Below are 22237 nucleotides of genomic sequence, written 5' to 3' on the forward strand. Positions count from 1 at the left end.
CAACATCCCCCAATGAAAAGCAGGGGCACCACTAGCACAATAAGACAACACAATAAGTGTCAGGGGCTCAAGACTGTCCAACTGCCTCCCAGCAAATATGAGGGGGATTACCAATAGACCCCTGGCTGTCTTCAAGCAGGCAGTAGATAGGCACCTAAAACCAGTACCTGACCAGCTGGGCTGTGGTTCGTACGCCAGGTTGCGTGTGGCCACAAGTAACAGCCTGGTTGATCAGGCCCTGATCCACCATGAGGCCTGATCACAGACTGGGGCGTGGTGGCGTTGACCTCCAGAACCCTCTCCAGGTATAAAAAATTGAAGATTCACCCTCTTTTTTAGATAATAAAATATGAGGAATGATTGGTCATGGTTTACTGCATCCCAGTAATTGAATCAGTCTTAGTAAAAAAACAAAACAGACTGAGGGGTGTAAGTGGACCTTGCCTGTCTTCAAGAAAATTATCAAAAATCAAATGTTTCCATTACTCTGAGTTCAATTTCAACCTACTTCCAACCAAAATCATCTCTGCTTCAGTAATATTTATTGATAAAGGTCAGAGGAAAATTACAATTGTTACAATGAACAATGCATGGAAGGAACCATTGCCAGAGTGTGGCAATGGTTTCCATGGATACAACCAATCATTTGCCTCTATGCTATGCAACAACAACACCCATATTTTCAAAGTACATATCATTAAATTTCATCTTTTATTTTAAATGTTCACTTATGGTGTTAATGCATTATAAAATGAGAGTATAACACTATCTGTAGCAATCAATGGATCCATCACTGGTGTACATATTTTTAATTTTATCACTGAAACAAAACAAGAATTAGATATAGAAAATAAGCATCCCAGACTATCTCTAGTTTTAACTTGGGCTCTCATGGGTATAGCAAAACTGATTATTTTTTCCTTAGCAATCCATTCTTCCCATCTCTTTCTAGTTTGTTAAAGGGGTAATATTGAGTCAACTGTTTATATTATTAGCAATCTCTCTTCTTTGACCTGGAGAACACATCTGAAGTGCTTTGACATTTTTCCAGTAGTTGAAAAGTTTTATTTAGTCTGTGCATGCCAAAAACAATTGCTAAATTTTCCAGTTTTGATAACTTTTCTGCCTTGAAAGGCACTGTGGCACAGAACATTCCAGATACAAGAGCACAAGTTATGTTCATGGATAGTACCACCATGACATGACTTCTCTTGTTTTGAAAGTTCTCATAATCCAACCTATCATTTTTGTGACCCTTTGTTGCTTTCAATTTCTGTTCTTTAAATACAGTGGAACCCCGGATTTCATCCTTAATCCGTTCAAGAAGGTCAGTCTAAATCCGAAATGGGTGAAAAATGAAGTAATATTTCCCATGAGATATGATGTAAACACAATTAATCCATTCCAGACACCCAAAAATATTAACAAAAACTATATTTTTTTTAAAGAATAACTATAGTTTTACATACAGAATACAATGAGAAAGAAATATAAATGACTAATGAAATGGATAAATGAACATTTAACATCACACTTACCTTTATTTAAGACTTGTTGGGGTATGGACGATGAGGAGGAGCACAGGTTATTGTATGGAAGGGGACTCCCCCTCCATAAGGACTTCAGGTATCAAAGCCCTATCTGGGGTTACTTCCCTTCTTTGTCTTTTACTGGTACTGGATCCCTGTTGCACTAAAAATCTGTCCAGAGAGCTCTGTTTCTGGTGTCTCTAAGATTTGCCTAAAATGGGACAAGGTATTGTCACTGAACATGTTGCAGATACGGCTTGTATCAGCTTGGTCAGGGTGATATTTTTCCACAAAAATTTGCACCTCATTCCACTTTGTACAAATGTCTTTAATCACCCCTTTTGCAACATCAGCTTCCTTGATTTCTACTTTCTTTGCCAGGATAGCACTGATTGTTGATCTGGACTTGCTATAAATCCTGGCGAGCTCGGCCACAAGTACATATACCACTTTCATATTTTTCTACAATCTCTTTCTTGAATTCTTTTGTGTTTCTCACTTCTTTACCAAAGGGCTGGCATTAGAAACTTTCTTTGGGCCCATGGTGGCTTATTTTGCAGCCACACTCAATAAACAGGCACAAAAAACAATGGATTACTACAAATTGTTTTGGATGACAGAGCCAGACTGAGACACATACGCACATGTGGCGGCGTCCCGGGCGGGCAGACATATGTGATGCGGACAATTTTTGGGATGAGGTATGAAATCCAGAACAAAATTTTGCCCAAAAAAGTGGTCCAAATCCGAATCGTACGATATCCAGTGTGGACGAAATCCAGGGATCCACTGTAATTAGTTGTCTTACATAGATATACCTATACATGTACAGTGGACCCCCGCATAACGATTACCTCCAAATGCGACCAATTATGTAAGTGTATTTATGTAAGTGCGTTTGTATGTTTATGTTTGGGGGTCTGAAATGGACTAATCTACTTCACAATATTCCTTATGGGAATAAATTCGGTCAGTACTGGCACCTGAACATACTTATGGAGTGAAAAAATATCGTTAACCGGGGGTCCACTGTACTGTATTTTGTATGTTTTTTTTTTCATTATGTCATTATACATTTAATATCCTGTGTTTGTTTTGCATTTTTATGGTGACCAAAACATCGCCATAAGCTTCTCTCTGATGTGTGTGGGTTATGTGTGTATCCCAGTCACGGTATTTTGCCTTCTCTTTATTTTCCTTTGTCTACTGAAAGACTTTTCTAATATCCATCTGCAATTTTTTATGTCTTCTACTTAGTCTGATTTTCATGCTGATTTTAAATAGTATCATCTGCAAAGAATAATATAAAGCTGTTCCTAGTGTTTTTTACCTGTTTCCTATGATGACGAAAAGCATTAAAGGTGGCAGAACCTTCCAACAGTGTACTGAAATTTTTACTTTACCACGGCTGAATTTTGTTTGGTTTACTACTACTCATTGTTGACACTTTCTGCCAAAGATATGGAACAAATTATGGCTATGATAGTGAATTGGGCATGACAGTTGCAGGTTGATAATGAAAGTGTATATCTGTTAATGTTAGAAACAATATATGTTTGAAGTGCTCAAAAAAACTAATACTATTTCTAATGCTTTGCAAATAAAAGAATTTGTGATCTTTTATAAATTTTAATCCCCAAGGGAGGTTCCTTCATGCTGGTGGGGGCTCTTAATCTAGGGAATTGGATTTGTGCTCCAATTCCCTGAATTAAGCTTGAATACCTTCCATCATCCCCCCTCAAACAGGTGCTGTATAATCCCTATAGGTTTAGTGCTCCCAATGATAATATAAATTTTAATATCCATTTCTGTATTTTTCTGTGTTATTCCTATTGACCTCATTTTTTGAACTACCACTCCTTCATTCAACTGACAAATTCCTTTGGTAACTTCTGCATTATTAACTGCTAATGCCTCAAGTTACATTCAAATACTTTACTTTGCAAAAATACTTGGGCCACTGACATACCTGTTGTGCACCAGTGAAGACTCTAGTTGAGCGCAGAACAAGGTATGGTCCTTTATCAGTGAAAGTAGCTGGAAAGATCTTGCCTGTCTGTGTGCTGACACCTGTGGATACCAATGGCATTTAATTAAACATTTAAATATGAAGAAACTATTTCTAAAGTATACAGTGTATCATTACATTCATGGGAGAGTGCTAAATCCATAGGGCTCATATAATGCCTGATGAATGGGAGATAATTAGGTTTAATTCAAGGAAAAAGAGGTCAGGTTCAGTTCCTTTTATCAAGAGCCCCTCACTGACATTAAGGAATCTCTTTTCAGGGGGACATACTGTGTAGCCAATGGTAATTATATTAGGCCATATGTGCATTCCTAGTACATAACCTTTATATTTTCTGCCACACCGGCCATCTCCCACAGAAGTAGGGTGGCCCAAAGTGACCCGAAAAAAGAAAACACCCACCATCTCTCCACCATGTTGCCAAAGACATGCTGACATTACAGTTCAAATGCTCCTCCAAACTGCAATATACCCACCCCTCCTGCAGAGTGCAGGCACTGTACTTACTACCTCCAGGACTAAGTCCAGCTAACCAGTTTCTCTGAATCCCTTCATAAATGTTACCTTGTTCACATTCCAACAGTATGGTCTGAATGGGTCTGTGTGGTCAGTGTGCACCATATAAAAAAATCTTGCAGCACGCAGTGCATAAGGAGAAAAAAAAAACGACCTTTTTTTTCTTTTAATTAAAATGCTGACTTTGTGGTCTATTTTCATATAGTATTTATGGTTGTATTCTCGTTTTCTTGGTCTCATTTGTTAGAATGGAAAACATATTATAGAAATAGAGGCGATTTTGATTGGTTTTACTATAAAAAGAACCTTGAAATGGAGCTCAAAGTAGGGGAAATGTTTGATTTTTGCCCATGTTCAAAAGTAAACAAATGACGTCATTTTCCAATAAATGTCCAAGTAGCCATTCTAATATGCAGTCATGAATGGGTTGACATAATTTACACAATTACAATATTGCAGTTGTCTGCATAACAGTAAACCTTATATTTTTTGTTTGAATAAAAATTCAAAATAGAAAGCAAGAGTAATATCAGAGGGGCCTGGAGACGTGACTGATGAACAAAGAAAATGTTATTTTAGAGTCAGGAATGTCTGCATTGTTCATTCTGGACCCTATTTTGAAATTGGCATATTTTTTAATTTTCGTGAAATGGGCCAAATTGCAAATTTCTGACCATGTTATCGAGTAGTTGAAATCAGTAAATGGGCAGTTTCTAGTACTCAATCGATAGAAAAAATGGAGTTCTAAAGAAATAGCTATGAGTTTGGTCAACTAGAACAATGGAATTAGCCGAAAATAGGGCTCAAATTAGGCGAAACTGCCGATTCGTAAATATCGCCAAGGTTGCTAAATTTGCAAGAGCATAATTCCATCAGTTTTCCATCAAATTTCGTTCTTTTGGTGTCATTACAATCGGGAAAAGATTCTCTATCCTTTCATAAGATTTTTTTTTTTTTTTTTTTTTTTTTTTTGGGGGGGGGGGGGGGGGGGGGGGGGAGATTTTGCGACACCAGGAGACCTCAGGATTTGGGGTTGCAATAGACAAGGGGTTAACTTTTTTCAGCATTTAGTGACATTCACTGGCAAAACAAGCTAGCAGACAATTTAGATATTGATGAATGTGTTAATATTTTTTTTTTACAAAAAACCCAAAACCTCTAACATGCATTGCTCAATAAAAACTAAGATCACAGCAGAGAGACTAAACAGCCCCTGGCTTACAAACGCATCCTCAAATCTATTGATAAAAAACATCTATACAAAAAACAGTGTATGGTTCTAATAACAAAGGATCCCACAAAACATTACTCGTCAGTACTAACCAATCTAATATGGTCCAAAAAATTGTATTATGAAAACAGATTTCATGACAAAAGATTATATGAAAAAGACCTGGAAAACCTTATCTGAAATTCTAGGATCTAAAAAGCTGTCACAAAGCAGAATTATTACCTTAATTAAACCAAACGAACCTCTCCTTCAGCCAACCGATACTGTCAACAAACTTAATATCTTTTTCTCTACTGTAGGAACAAAACTAGCAAGTAAAATCCCAAGCACAAACATTCAACCAAAAGACTACCTCACTGGCAACTACCAAAATACTCTATTAGCCCCAACAAACCCTACTGAAATCTCACTTATCAAAACACTAAAGAACAGGACAGGAGACCTAAATAACTTACTAACACTCGTGTATAAAAAAGCTTCATTTTTTTTTTTTTTTTTTTTTTTTTTTTTTAACAAACTGGCCATATCCCACCAAGGCAGAGTGGCCCAAAAAGAAAAACAAAAGTTTCTCTTTTTAACTTTATTAATGTATACAGGAGAAGGGGTTACTAGCCTCTTGCTCAAGCTTCTCATATGTTGTCACCTATTATTGCACCTCTAACAAATCCATTGAATCCTCCACCTTCCCATCCATACTCAAGACAGCAAGAGTCACCCTGAACCTCAAAGGAGGTGAGCCAACTGAACTGAACAATTACAGGCCTATATCAAACCTGTCCCTACTATCTAAAATCTTGGAAAAATTAATTCACAAAGAAGTCTACTCCTACTTCGTATCCCACAACATACTCAACCCTTGCCAGTTTGGATTCAGATCGAAAAAAAGTACTAATGATGCTATTTCGCATATGCTTGAACTAATATATTCTGCACTTGAGAAAAATGAATTTTCCCTGGGACTTTTCACTGATATTGAAAAGCTTTTGATACAGTTGACCATGGCCTTTTGCACCAAAATTCGAACATTACAGGGTCAGAGGACACTCTCTCTCGATTACCTAAAATTTTATCTTAACAATAGAGCACAAATGGAGCCAGCTCCATGACACAACCTGTTCTTGTTGGAGTCCCACAGGGAAGCATTCTTGGCCACTTCTCTTTCTCATTTACATCAATGACTTACCAAATGCATCTAATCTCCTTAAACCCATTTTATTTGAGGATGACAACTTGTGTCTTTTTTCACCCAAACCCAACCATAACAGACAATAAATGCTGAATTTTTATTATTATCATCACACTGGCCGATTCCCACCAAGGCAGGGTGGCCCGAAAAAGAAAAATTTTCACCATCATTCACTCCATCACTGTCTTGCCAGAAGGGTGCTTTACACTACAGTTTTTAAACTGCAACATTAACACCCCTCCTTCAGAGTGCAGACACTGTACTTCCCATCTCCAGGACTCAAGTCCGGCCTGCTGGTTTCCCTGAACCCCTTCATAAATGTTACTTTGCTCACACTCCAACAGCACGTCAAGTATTAAAAACCATTTGTCTCCATTCACTCCTATCAAACACGCTCACGCATGCCTGCTGGAAGTCCAAGCCCCTCGCACACAAAACCTCCTTTACCCCCTCCCTCCAACCTTTCCTAGGCCGACCCCTACCCCGCCTTCCTTCCACTACAGACTGATACACTCTTGAAGTCACTCTGTTTCGCTCCATTCTCTCTACATGTCCGAACCACCTCAACAACCCTTCCTCAGCCCTCTGGACAACAGTTTTGGTAATCCCGCACCTCCTCCTAACTTCCAAACTACGAATTCTCTGCATTATATTCACACCACACATTGCCCTCAGACATGACATCTTCACTGCCTCCAGTCTTCTCCTCGCTGCAACATTCATCACCCATGCTTCACACCCATATAAGAGCGTTGGTAAAACTATACTCTCATACATTCCCCTCTTTGCCTCCAAGGACAAAGTTCTTTGTCTCCACAGACTCCTAAGTGCACCGCTCACCCTTTTCCCCTCATCAATTCTACGATTCACCTCATCTTTCATAGACCCATCTGCTGACACGTCCACTCCCAAATATCTGAATACATTCACCTCCTCCATACTCTCCCTCCATTCTGATATCCAATCTTTCATCACCTAATCTTTTTGATATCCTCATAACCTTACTCTTTCCTGTATTCACTTTTAATTTCCTTCTTTTGCACACCCTACCAAATTCATCCACCAATCTCTGCAACTTTTCTTCAGAATCTCCCAAGAGCACAGTGTCATCAGCAAAGAGCAACTGTGACAACTCCCACTTTATGTGTGATTCTTTATCTTTTAACTCCACGCCTCTTGCCAAGACCCTCGCATTTACTTCTCTTACAATCCCATCTATAAATATATTAAACAACCACGGTGACATCAATCACACATCCTTGTCTAAGGCCTACTTTTACTGGGAAATAATTTCCCTCTTTCCTACATACTCTAACTTGAGCCTCACTATCCTCGTAAAAACTCTTCACTGCTTTCAGTAACCTACCTCCTACACCATACACCTGCAACATCTGTCACATTGCCCCCCTATCCACCCTGTCATACGCCTTTTCCAAATCCATAAATGCCACGAAGACCTCTTTAGCCTTATCTAAATACTGTTCACTTATATGTTTCACTGTAAACACCTGGTCCACACACCCCCTACCTTTCCTAAAGCCTCCTTGTTCATCTGCTATCCTCTTCTCCATCTTACTCTTAATTCTTTCAATAATAACTCTACCATACACTTTACCAGGTATACTCAACAGACTTTTTTTTTTTTCCAACAAGCCGGCCGTCTCCCACCGAGGCAGGGTGACCCAAAAAAGAAAGAAAATCCCCAAAAAGAAAATACTTTCATCATCATTCAACACTTTCACCACACTCACACATTATCACTGCTTTTGCAGAGGTGCTCAGAATACAACAGTTTAGAAGCATATACGTATAAAGATACACAACATATCCCTCCAAACTGCCAATATCAACAGACTTATCCCCCTATAATTTAAATGCTGAACTGCTAAAAATATCTACTTGGATGATTACCAACAAACTTACTCTCAATATAGACAAAACCTACTTCATGCTTTTTGGAAACAGAGCTTCAAATGTACAGCTAAACATATTGATAAATGGTTCATCTAGTTCAAGACAGGCAGAGGGCAAATTTCTAGGTTTCCACCTTGACTGCAGTCTCAAATTTCAGACACACATACAGCAAATTTCCAAGAAAGTCTCCAAAACAGTAGGCATCCTTTCAAAGATACGGTACTATGTACCCCAATCAGCTCTTCTAGCTTTGTACCACTTTCTCATTTACCCTTACCTCGCCTATGGTATTTGTGCAAGAGGCTCAACCACAGCAAATCACCTTAAGCCTTTAACCCTTAAACGGTCCAAACAGATCGACATTCAAATTCGTAGTGCTACAAAAGTAGATCTACTTTTTACATATTTTCAAATATAACAAAAAAAAAAAATGTAGATAAAAGCTTTTTATACACATTTTCAAATGTAAAACAAAAAAGATCTACATTCTTTTACATACTTTCAGATGTTGAAAAAACGTATATATACGTTTGGACCATTTAAGGGTTAATAACCCAGCAAAAAGCTGCAGTGTGATTGATTACTAACTCCTGCATTAGACAACACACTCCACCTCTTTTCAAGTCTTAACTTGCTAAATAGTATACAAAACATCCACACTTATTGTGCCTACTACATACACAGAACACTATTGTCTAATATAAACCCTCCTCTCAGAACACACAACCATAATACGAGACACAGATCGCTCTTCAATATCCCTCATGTTCTTGTCTCCCTATGCAAAAATGCTATGCACGTAAAAAATCTGAAGATCTGGAATTCATTGCCAGAATACACTAAAGGACCCCTGTCTGCAAATATCAGTTTAAGGCCCTAATAAGAAATCACCTCATCACCTAAAATTAACCAGACAAACCGTGCCTAATCACTACCAGTTTCTCAAAAGCTACTCATATTGTGCTGATGATTGCTCAACCACTTACTACTTCAAAATTAGGATGTCTATTTTTTGTTTTAAATAATAGTATTGTAATACAGTACATCATAATGTAAATTATTCCATTGTAATACCAAATTTCATTGTTTTAAATAGTACTAAACTGTAATACATCATATTGTAAATTGTTTAAATTGTTACATTGTAATACTGTAATCTTTATTAACTAATTCAATAGTGTAATAAGTCTCTACTGGACTTATCAAAACCATGTAGCATTACATAGTAGAATATACAATTCTACTGTACTAACAACTCATTTAATGACCATATGAACTATGTATTATTGTCTTACTAATCTTAAGTTAATCTTTAAATTTGCCTGAAATGCTCTGCATACAAAGGGGCATTTTGCATGTACACCCTACTATTATATTCCTCTGTACAACCATGTAATCTGTCAAAATAAACATCTTTATCTCTATCTTTATAGTACTGTATTTTGACACAAAGATAAACAATTATGATTTGTTTAAAAGAAATTATTACCCATACTTCAGAAATTAATTAATATAGAACTAAAGTGTTAGAAAAATATTAAAAAATAAGTTAGGAAACCAGAAGATGGTGACCCCGCTAGCCACACCAATAAATGATTACCCCCACAACAGTGAAACTATTTTTTACAGAGGTTGAAGAGAGGTTGCAGATACTGGCTGAGTTTGGTAGGGTATGTCAGAGAAGGAAATTAAAAGTGAATACGTATAGGAAAGAGTAAGGCAATGAGGATAACCAAAAAAATTAGGTAACGGAAGATTGGATATCAGATTGGAGGGAAAGAGTATAAAGGAGGTGAATGTATTCAGATGTTTGGGAGAGGATGTGTCAGCAGATGGGTCTATGAACGATGAGGTAAATCACAGAACTGACGAGGGGAAAAAGGTGAGTGGTGCACTTAGAAGTCTGTGGAGACAAAGAACTTTATCCATGAAAGCAAAGAGGTGAATGTATAAGAGTATAGTTATACCAATGCTCTTGTATGAGTGTGAAGCATGGGTTGTGACTGTTGCAACAAGGAGAAGGCTGGAGACAGTGGATATGTCATGTCTGAGGGCAATGTGTGGTGTGAATATAATGCAGAGAATCTGTAGTTTGGAGATTAGGAGGTGGTGTGGTATTACCAAAACTATTATCCAGAGGACTGAGGAGGGGTTACTGAGATGGTTTGGACATGTAGAAAGGATGGAACAAAATTGTATGATTTCAAAAGTGTATAAATCTGTAGTGAAGGGAAGGCTGGGTAGGAGTTGGCCTAGGAAAGGTTGGAGGGAGTGGGTTACTTGGAGTTTACCTGGAGAGGGTTTCAGGGGTCAACGTCCCCGCAGCTCGGTCTGAGACCAAGCCTCATGGTGGATCAGGGTCTGATTAACCAGACTGTTACTGCTCGCTGCATGCGAGCTGATGTACGAACCACAGCCCAGTTAGTCAGGTACTGACTTTAGGTGCCTGTCCAGTGCCTTCAAGACAGCCAGGGGTCCATTGGTAATCCCCCTTATGTATACTGGGAGGCAGTTGAACAGTCTTGGGCCCCGGATGCTTATTGTCTCGTCTCTCAATGTACTCGTGGCGCCCCTGCTTTTCATCGGGGGAATGTTGCATCTCCTGCCAAGTCTTCTGCTTTCATAGGGAGAGATTTTCATGTGCAGGTTTGGTACCAATCCCTCCAGGACCTTCAAAGTATATATTATCATGTATCTCTCTCACCTGTGTTCCAGGGAATACAAATCAAGGACCTTCAACTGTTCCCAGTAATTTAGGTGCCCTATAATACTTGTGTGTGTGTGCCATGAAAGTTCTTTGCACACTCTCCAGGTCTGCACTGTCGCCAGCCTTGAAGGGGGCTGTTAGTGTACAGCAGTATTCCAGCCTAGAGAGCACAAGCGATTTGAAGAGAATCATCATGGGCTTGGCGTCCCTAGTTTTGAAGGTTCTCATTATCCATCCTATCATTTTCCTAGCAGGTGAGGTGGATACATTGTTGTGGTCGTTGAAGGCAAGATCCTCTGACATTATCACTCCCAGGTCCATCACATCACTTTTTTGCTCTATTGTATGGTTAGAATTTGTCATATACCCTGATATACTTTTAATTTCCTCAAGTTTCCCATATCTGAGTAGTTGAAATTTCTCCTCATTGAACTTCTTATTGTTTTGAGTGGCCCATTTGAAAATTTGGTTGATGTCCGCTTGGAGTCTTGCGGTGTCTTCGATGGAGGTCACTGCCATGGTAATCTGGGTGTCATCCGCAAAGGAACACACGAAGGTATGGCTACCATTTCTGTCAGAAATAGGGATGAGGAATAGAATGGGAACATGTACTGTGCCTTGTGGAACAGAGCTTTTTACCGTGGCTGCCTGGGACTTTACTCTGTTTACTATTACTCTACATTCTATTTGTCAGGAAGTTATAGATCCATCTACCAACTTTTCCTGTTATTCCTTTATCACACATTTTGTGTGCTATTACACCATGGTCACACTTATTGAAGGCTTTCGCAAAGTCTATGTATACGTACTACATCTGTATTTTGTTTATCCTCTACAGCATCCAGGACCTTGTCATACTGGTCCAGTAGCTGGGACAGGCAGGAGCGACTTGCTCTAAACTCGTGTTGCCCTGGGTTGTGTAATTGATGGGTATCTAGGTGGTTGGCGATCTTGCTTCTTAGAACCCTCTCAAAGATTTTTATGATATGGGATGTTAGTGCTATCGGTCTGTAGTTCTAATTGCTTTATTGCCACCTTTGTGGAGTGGGGCTATGTCTGTTGTTTTCAGTGCATCTTTGATGACCTGTGTCCATGCTCCCTCTCCATAGAATGATGAAGGCACGCAATAGGGGCTTCTTGCAATTCTTGATGAACACGGAGTTCTATGAATCTGGGCCTGGGGCAGAGTGCATGGGCATGTCATTTATTGCCTTTTCAAAGTCTTGTGGAGTTAAAATAATATCCGAGATTTTTTTGAGATAATCAAATTTTGGGTTTCGTTCATGAAGAATTCATTTGGATTGTCAACCCTTAGTCTGGGCAGTGGCTAGCTGAACACTGAGTCATATTGGGACTTTAGTATCTCACTCATTTCTTGGCTGTCATCTGTGTATGTACCATCCTGCCTAAGCAGGGGCCCAATACTGGATGTTGTTTTTTTCCTTAGATTTGGCACAAGAGAAGTATTTTGGGCTTTTTTTCAATTTCCTTTATGGCTTTTAGTTCTTCCTGTGATTCTTGTTTCCTGTAAGATTACTTCAGCTTAAGTTAGATATTTGCAATTTCACTGACCAGTGCCTTTATTCATATTTCAGATACATTGGCCCCTCTCGGCAGCTCTGTGACTCTTCACTTTCTTCTGTATAGGGAGCATCTCTCTCTTTCTAGTTTACATCTTCTCTTTCTTTTTCTTAATGGAATGTCTCGAGCAGATCTCAAGAACCACAGAATTAATTTTTTCCACGCAAATGTTCAGATCCGTGTTGTTTAGGATATCTTCCCAGTTTGTTTCATTGAGGACATGGTTTACTTGATCTCGCTATGTTTTTGTTATTGAAATTTAATTTTGTGAAGAGACCTTCATGACTGCTCGCATTTTGCTGGTCAGGAGCCCTGTGCATACATGTCTGCACCTCCATTATGTTGTGATCTGAGTGTATTGGCTTTGATTTATTTATTTATTTATTAATTTGAACATGATACAGGGAAGTACAAAGGAATACAGTTATTAAGGTGCAACATGCCAAAGCCCCTTGTATGCAAAGCATTATGGGCAGGCTTAAAATTAACTTAAGATTAGCTAAGCAATGATATATTCAGTGGTAAAAACTATTGTAAACAGATAACAATTTAGCACAAATGAGTATTACAAAGACAGGTCATATGGTCATTTACTGTGTTGCTGTGCATTCAATAGAATGGAGTATTCTGTTAGGTAATATAATTAAAAAAATAACAGTTTGATTGGGTCACAGGTTAGACACGAGATACAATAATAAGAAACATTTATGAGATACAATTTATGCGATACAATTATTCAGTATTTATTTAGTTGTGGATGAGTAAGTGATTTTTGAGAAGAGACTTGAATTTATAAACAGACAGTGTTTCTTTTATATTCACAGGTAGTGAATTCCAGATTTTAGGACCTTTTATGTGCATTGAGTTTTTGCATAGCATGAGGTGGACAAGAGGAAGATCAAAGAGTGATTTGTGCCTTGTGTTATGGTCATGTGTTCTGTTAAGGTTGGTAAGGAGATGTTTGAGGGGAGGGTTTATATCAGAGTTAAATGTTCTATGTATGTAGTAGGTGCAGTAATAAGTATGAATGTTTTATATGGCGAGTAAGTTTAGAGTTCTGAATATTGGTGGAGTGTGCTGCCTGTAGTGGGAATTTATCATCATTCTGACTGCAGCCTTTTGTTGGGTAATTAATGGTCTGAGATGGTTTATTGTTGTTTGAGCCCCATGCACAAATTCCATAGGTGAGATAGGGGTAAATAAGTGAGTGATATAGGGCAAGGAGGGCTGACTGTGGAACATAGTAACGTATCTTCGATAGTATGCCTATGGTCTTGGAAATTTTTTTGGAAATTTGTTGTGTGTGTTTGAAATTTGAGTCTATTATCAAGGTGGATTCCCAAGAATTTTCCCTCTGAGTTTTGTGATAGGTGATCCGTTAATCATTATGATAAGAGGGACGTCTGTAGTTCTGTTACCAAACTGAATGAAGTAGGTTTTGTCAATGTTTAGAGTAAGTTTGTTAGTCCTCATCCAGGTAGATATTTTCTGTAGTTCGGTATTTACAGTATTGGCTAGCGTGACTGGGCTTGGGTGAGAGAAGACGTATGTAGTGTCATCTGCAAATAGTGTGGGTTTGAGTAGTTGCGATGCATTTGGTAGGTCATTTATGTATATGAGAAAGAGAAGAGGGCCTAGGACACTTCCCTGTGGGACACCAACTGTAATTGGCTATGCGGAAGAGTTTGCCCAGTTTGTGTTCACATACTGGCTTCTGCTGCTGAGGTAAGACTTTAGGTAGTCGAGGGAGTGCCCTCTTATACCATAGTGTGACAATTTTATATGGAGCAAGTCATGGTCAACTGTATCAAAAGCTTTACCTAAGTCAATGAAGATCCCCAGTGGAACTTCTTTTTCTCTATTGCAGTGTATGTGTGTTCTAGCATGTGTATAATAGCATCGTTAGTATTTTTATTAGGCCTGAGCCCAAATTGACAGGGGTTGAGTATGTTGTGGGAGATGAGGTAGGAATAGATTCACTTATGAATTAATTTTTCGAAGATTTGAGAGAGAGGGTGTAAGTTGGATATTGGCCTATAGTTATTCAAGTCTATTTGGTTTCCTCCTTTATGGATTGGGGTGACCCTTGCTATTTTGAGAACTGTAGGGAAGGTAGAGGATTCTATGGATTTGTTAAAGAGTGTTGCAGTGATTGGTGATAGCACTGTGACACTTTTTTGTATATAAAGGGTGGCAAGGTATTTAAATCTCCTGTCTTGTTTTTTAGTGTGTTGATAATAAGGGATACTTCAGTAGGGTTAGTCGGAGCTAGGAACAGTGTGTTCGGGTAGTTGCCAGTGAGGTAGTCATTGGGTGGGGTATCTAAGATTGGAATTTTATTGGCAAGGTTTTTTAGTGGAGAAGAAATTATTGAGTGTTTGCTGTTTCAGTTGGTGGGAGTTGGGGTTCATCTGGTTTTAATTCAATTTCGCGATATCTTTTTTGTTCCTAGAATTTCTGATAGGGTTTTCCAGGTCTTTTTTATGTCACCTCATAAGTTGGATAATCTGTTCTCATAATACAATTTTTTAGCCCTTCTTATCAGGCTGGTTAGGATTGACGAGTAACATTTTGTTTAGTCTCTGGTTATGTGACCCATTCTGTACTGTTTTTCGTATAGGTGCTCTGTACAGTATTTATGGATTTGAGGATGCTGGGTGTTAGCCAGGGACTGCTCAGTCTCTTAGCTGTCATCTGTTTAGTTTTTTTGGGGGCAGTGCTTGTTGTAGAGGTATTGGGTCTTCTTTAGAAAATTATTAATACATTCGTCAATATCTGTATAGATTTCTAGCTCAGTGTGCCAGTCAATGTTTGTCACTGCTGCTGTGAAGTTATTAATGGCTGTCTCATTGTGAAGTCTGAAAGTGACTTTAGTAGCGTCTTGAGGTAATTTGCCAAGATCTGTTATGAGGAAGGTAGGGTAGTGATCTGTGGTATTATCTGTGATTATGCCTGATTTTAAAGGGGATATGGTGTTGGTCCAGATGTGGTCTAGTAGGGAAACACTAGTCTCTGTAACTCTTGTAGGTTTTGTTACTGTTGGTAGCAATATGCAGTTACTCATAGTGTTTGTGAATTCAGTAACATGTGGGTCCTGGTCCTGCAGGAGATTTATATGGAAGTCACCTGAGAGCATCAGTTATCGTACTTCCTAGGTTTTCACTAAAACGGCTAATGTTTGACTGTGATAGTCTGTAGATGTTTACCACAGAGGTTTTTGTAGGTATTTGGATTTGAATTTAGCTATTATATATTCCCCATGTTCATCCCTTGTGCAAGTATTAGTGATGCATTCTAGTTGGTCTGAGTAGTATATAGCTGTGCCACACCCTTGCTGATCTGGCCTACAGTTGTGTATGGCTGTGTAACCAGGAATGGCATAGACATCTGTAGTATCAGACTTTAGCCAGGTTTCAGTGAGAGTATTATTATTATAATCAAAAAAGAAGCGCTAAGCCACAAGGGCTATACAGCGCTGCAGGGTAGGGAAGGAAACGAGGGTATTGGATGGCAGAAGGGAGGAGGGATGATCAGTAGGTTACAGAAAACAGCGGGGCAGGGGATAGTACGGGGGTAGGGGGTAGCAAGAGATTGAAGTAGAAAGGGCTGAAGGTATCAGAATTTGTGAAGTCAGTCAGTTGTTGTCAAAAAGTCAATGAGAGTGTCTGGATGAAAGGTGGGTCCATCAGCGAGAAGGGAAGGTAAAGAGAGAGCAGCAGAGCGAAGACGACGACAGAGGTAAATTCTGCGTGCTCGTTGATAAAGTGGGCAGTCCAACAGAATGTGGCTGACTGATAATGGAACTTGGCAATTCTCACAGAGAGGAGCAGGGCGCCTCTCCATGAGATATCCATGAGTAAGACGAGTATGGCCAATGCGAAGACGGGAGAGAGTAGTCTCCCAACCTCGACACTGGTGATAAGAAGATGGCCAGTAACCTATACTCGGTTTAATAGATTGAAGTTTGTTGCCGAGCATAGTAGACCAACGTTGTTGCCAACGGGTGTGAAGTTGGGAAGATATTGCAGCAAAATAGTCCGTAAATGGAATACCTCTACATGAAACTGGTAGGTCATGTACTGCTGACCGCTCAGCAGTGTCTGCCTGTTCATTGCCCTGTACGTCAACATGACCAGGGACCCAACAAAAAACAATATCTTTATGCTTGGTAAAGATGCGGTGTAGCCAAAGTTGGATACGGAGGACTAAGGGGTGAGGTGTATCAAATTTCTGTATAGCCTGTAAAGCACTAAGGGAGTGTGAGACAACCACAAATGATGACACAGGCATAGATGCAATACGGATAAGTGCTGTAAGGATGGCATACAATTCAGCAGTAAAAATACTAGCCGAAGATAGTAAATGCCCTTGTTCGATGCTGTCCGGAAACACTGCTGCGAATCCTACGCCGTCAAAAGACTTAGAGCCATCTGTGTACACAGCAATGGCATGAGAATGAGAGTGAAAGTGGTCAAGAAAAAGAGAGCGGGAAGCGACCGTAGACAGTTGGGCTTTCGAGCAAGGGAAAGAGAAAGAACAGACTCGAACAGCTGGAACTTCCCAGGGGGGTAGAGAAAAGTGAGATGCTACATGTACATAGAAAGGTGGTAATTGAAGAGAAGACAAGAGCGAATGAAGGCGAAGAGAGAAGGGACGGAGTAAACAGGGGCGGCGAACAAATAAAGAATGTCTACTAATATCAGTGACCATTCTATAAATGGAAGGATTGCGGAGATCATGACAGCGTACATAGTAGCGCAGGCAATGGGCATCACGGCGATCAGATAAGGATGGAACGTTCGCTTCTGCATAGAGGCTCTCGACAGGGGAAGAGCGAAAAGCACCAAGGCATAAACGTAATCCTTGGTGATGAATGGGGTTAAGGCTAGAGAGAGTAGCAGGAGATGCCGCTGAATAGATCTGGTCACCATAATCAAGTTTCGATAAGATAAGGGTGGAATGTAGACGAAGGAGGGTTCGATGATCAGCTCCCCATGAAAGATGAGCAAGGGTTTTAAGGAGGTTCAGCCGGCTGTGGCAAGTTGCCTTCAGAGAGGTAATGTGAGGTTTCCAGGATAACCTACGATCAAAGAGGAGGCCCAGAAACTTGACTGTATCACGTTCAGGGATACGGGAGCCATAGAGGTACAAAGGATGATCGGAGATGACAGAGCGTCTAGTGAAAGTAATTTGGTGGGTTTTAGTGCTGGAAAATTTAAACCCACGTGTGGTGGCCCAATTGGAAACACGGTCGACTGCATGCTGGAGAGAAACTGTAATAAGGTGACAGTCAGCGCCTGCACAGGCAATAGCGAAGTCATCAACATAGAGTGATGACCAAATATTTGATGGAAGACTAGAGGCCAAATCATTAATAGCAAGGAGAAAAAGTGTTGTGCTCAGAACACATCCCTGGGGGACACCTTCAGCTTGGATAAAGTCCGGGGAGAGCACATTATTAACCCGAACACGGAAATGCCTGTCAGTTAAAAAGTTCTTAAGGAAGGATGGTAGACTGCCTCGAAGGCCTAAGGAGTGGGCTTGGGCTAAAATATTATACCTCCAAGTTGTGTCATATGCCTTCTCAAGGTCAAAAAATATGGCAATTACTGAGTGGTTATTTGCAAAGGCATTACAAACATACGTATCCAAGAGTAGTAAGGGTTCTATGGTAGAATGTCCCATACGAAAGCCATATTGACGAGTGGAGAGACTGTTGTGTGTCTCTAAATACCACACTAAACGTCTATTTACTAGGCGTTCCATCACTTTGCAAACTGCACTGGTAAGAGCAATGGGACGATAGTGGGAGGTTTCATGTCCCGTAGTGCCTGGTTTGCGGAAAGGGAGAACAATGGCGGATTTCCACAGCTGTGGAAGAACTCCTTGTGACCAAATAAGATTATAAAGGCGTAATAGGACTGCAAGGGCTGACTGATGTAAATGTTGTAGCATACGAATATGAATGTCGTCGGGCCCAGCTGCCGATGATCAGCAAGCTGAGAGTGTTGCCTCCAGTTCTTGAAGTGTAAAAGGCACATTATACTGTTCTTCTCTGAGAGAAGAAAAGTCCAAGGGTGCTAACTCTCTGGCAGATTTTGAGGAAAGAAATGAGGGGCATAGATGGAGTCCCTGAGAAATACAGACCAGATGATTGCCAATTTCATTGGCAACATCTAGTGGGTTTGCTACATCAACACCGGCAACCCGCAGAACAGGAGCCGGGTCAGGAGAATATTTACCACTCAGTTTTCGTACTTTTTTCCAGACTGCACTCATAGAGGAAGCAGAGGTGATGGAGACAATCTCGCCAGCAAGTGCGTTTAGCGTCACGGATGACACGGCGAGCGATCGCACACTTCTGCTTAAATTCAACAAGTCTCTCTGTGGTTCTATTGTACCGGTACCTGCCCCATGCAGCGTGTTTCAAACGTACTGCACGAGCACAAGCAGGAGACCACCAAGGCACGCATTTCTGAAAATGCGTGCCCGAAGTTTGGGGTATAGAATGAGAAGCTGCGGTTAAAACGGAGGACGAGAAGAGGTGTAAAAGCTCATCGATGGAGGACGAAGAATTAACCTCTCTAAAAACAGTTACGTGTGAGTAAAGGTTCCAATTTGCCTGATCAAATTGCCAGCGTGGGATGCGAAGAGGTGGTGAATATGAAGGGGAAGTAAGAATGATTGGGAAATGATTGCCGTCATGTAAGTCCGGAAGAACAGACCAAGTGAAGTCTAATGCGGCGGAGGAAGAGCAGACTGAGAGATCGATGCAAGAGAGGGTGTGAGTCCGAGGATCAATATGGGTGTGAGTACCTGTATTTAAAACATGGAGGGGGTGGGTGGCAAGAAAAGCCTCTAACTGAATGCCACGGGAATCACAGTGAGACCCCCCCCCCCCAGAGGAAATGGTGGGCATTAAAATCACCAAGTAACAGAATCAGTGGCGGTAATGATGAAACAAGAAAGGCAATATCCGGAATAGATAATGCCCGAGAAGGAGAGAGATATAAAGAACAGAGCGTATACCACCTATGCAAGTGGATATGGGCTGCTGTGTAATGCAGCGAAGTATGAACAAATAGCTGATGGTACAGAATATCAGTGCGTAGAAGAAGGGCACTTTCATTAAAGGTCCCATCAGGAAAAGGATCTGAAGAATACAATAAATTATAGCCTGAGATGGGAGAGATAACAGCAGAGTGTAATTTTGGTTCCTGTAAGCAAACACCAACAGGGGAAAACTGGGAGAGTAACATCTGAAGCTCACCCCGATTACCCCTGAGGCCGCGTATATTCCACTGTAAATAGGCCATGATTGGCAATGATAAAGATACCTGAAATCCGCAGGTACGGGTTCCTACGGACTAGAGGGGTTAGAAAAGTCCACATGCGGAGGCAGTGGAAAACGTTCAAGCAGCGAAGGAACGGTGCGCTGTGAAGAAAGGAGTTGCGCAGATGGAGTAGAGGAGAGAGAAGGAGCGGAGGGTGGATCAGTGTCCATTGATCTTTTGGTCTCTACAATATATTCAGAGATTGCTTCAAGTGTTTCAGAATTCAGAGACGTCGTATGGGAGACGATATTGGAAATGGTAGGGGGAGGATGAGTAAAGATTGGAACTGTAATGGACTGTACCAAGGTAGGGGGGACGGAAGGTTGGAGGAACTGGAGAAGCGTGGAAGGGGACAGAAGAGGCAGAAACCTGGGAGGTGGCCGAAGAGGAAGAAACTTGGGAGGGAACAGGGGAGGAAGGTACAGTACGAGGAGGAGGGTGAACCTCTACACTTGTAACAGAGCCAGTGAGAGGGGGAGAACCAAGTACAGAGACAGGGAAGGGAAAATGAGGAGGTGAAAGATGGGTAGGAGGTGTTAACGGACCTTTTTTTGACTTTTGAGAAGTAGAGGGACGATTGGGAGGAGGTGTCATACGAGATCTCGTCGCTACTGAGGCTTGTGAGAGAACACGAAGAAGCAAGATCAGACTGAGACGTTGAAGTAGGGACGTCTGAGCCGAGGACAGAAAAAGAATTAGCTACAGGAGTGACTATGGGAGAGGTAACCACAGAGGTGGGTGCAGAAGATGGGATATCAGAAGTGGGGGGACGTTTTGAAACACGGGAATAAGAAACACGAGGTAGTCTCCCTTGGAGGCGGAGATGAGAAACTGCCATGGCATAAGGGAGACCTGCCTCTTTGAGGTAAGAGATTTCCCGCTCGTTTAAGCAGACTTGACAACGGGTGGATGGCCAAATCGCCAGCAATTTCTACACTGTTGCGGTGTAGGGATCACCTTTCAAACTTGTAACCGATGTCCTGCTACATAAACTGAGGATGGGAGTTCACGGCTGTCAAAAGTTAAACGAGCCACATTGCTAGGGTATCGTCTCCGCCCGCGGGCAGGAAGAATGTAAGTGTCTACCTTGAGGATTGGGAGATCTTGGAGTTCCAGCTGTTCAAGAATGTCAGTGCCACATGTCTGGAAATTTTGTTGAACTATGGTATGGGGCAGAATGATGGTACCACTACAAGAATTGAGGGAATGATGCTTTTCAATAGTTACAGGAACAGTATCGATATGGGAAAGACGAGAAAGCTCATGAGCCTGGGTAGCATTCTGTACGGTGACGATGAGCGTACCGCTCTTAAGAGCATGAAAAGAAATATCTTTACCAACATGGCGTAGGAGTGCCTTGCCAATACTGTGGTCAGAAAGATAGGCAGTAGAGGAAGTCGGTCGTAAAGTGAAGAATTTAGTCCACTGTGCAGTATGAAACTGAGTGTGGAAAGGTAGTGAAGGACATGTCGATCTTTTCTGAGAAGAACGAGAAGGTGGAGAAGTATCATCAGCAGGTAATTGTCGTTGTCGTTTAGGTGTGGGACCAGAGTTGGTCCGACGTGGAACGGGCCGGCGATTCGAAAATTGCCGCACCGTAGAGGGAGAGGCCGGAAGCATAGTCAGAGGAGAGCGAAGGTCAGATAAATCGAAGGAGTCAGTCGAGGCCTCAGTACCTGAAGCGGGTGAGGAAACAGCACCGGCAAGAGGTACAGAGGCATGAGGAGTGTCCGAAGAGTGGTCCAAAGACGAGGCGGGGTCAGAACGGGGTGCGGTATCAAGAAGGGGCCCGGGGGTAGCAGGTTCATGGACTAGGGCTGCCATGGTTAGGTTACTTCTTTCTTTTTGTTTTTAAGAAAAAAAAAAAAAGAAAGAAAAGAAAATAAAAATAAAAAAAAGAATAAAAAAAGGGGGGACCGGGGAGGGATAGTTCCTAGGAGGAATGAAAGGGCCAGAAATCTCCCTCCGCGCCCAAGAGGACCTCAGCACCGCAAGTAGCGCAGATGCAGCATGGAATCCGTGCCATACCCTACCCATCATGCCAGTAAACCGGCAATCCGGGATAGCAACCTCACATCTGCCGAGCTACCTCGGTGGACAACAGAGAGGGCGGCCGGAAATCCACCACAAAGCATACCTCCTTCGGCCACCACCCCCGGAATCTGAAAGGTGGCTTCCAGAGATACACCCGTCGCCCGAGAGACACCCAA

At 41.2% G+C, this 22237-nt stretch overlaps 1 protein-coding gene across 3 annotated transcripts in view; it reads right to left on the minus strand.

The window, feature by feature from the left end:
- LOC128696635 (protein N-terminal asparagine amidohydrolase) overlaps positions 1-22237 on the minus strand; it is a 973206-nt gene that overhangs the window by 26160 nt on the left and 924809 nt on the right. For all 3 annotated transcript variants that reach the window (XM_053787947.2, XM_053787949.2, XM_053787948.2), the window contains one exon: positions 3499-3599. In XM_053787947.2, the coding sequence (XP_053643922.1) occupies positions 3499-3599 (101 nt within the window). The remainder of the gene's footprint in view (positions 1-3498; positions 3600-22237) is intronic.

The sequence above is a fragment of the Cherax quadricarinatus genome, chromosome 46 (genome assembly GCF_038502225.1).
Source record: "Cherax quadricarinatus isolate ZL_2023a chromosome 46, ASM3850222v1, whole genome shotgun sequence".
Classification (NCBI taxonomy): Eukaryota; Metazoa; Arthropoda; class Malacostraca; order Decapoda; family Parastacidae; genus Cherax; species Cherax quadricarinatus.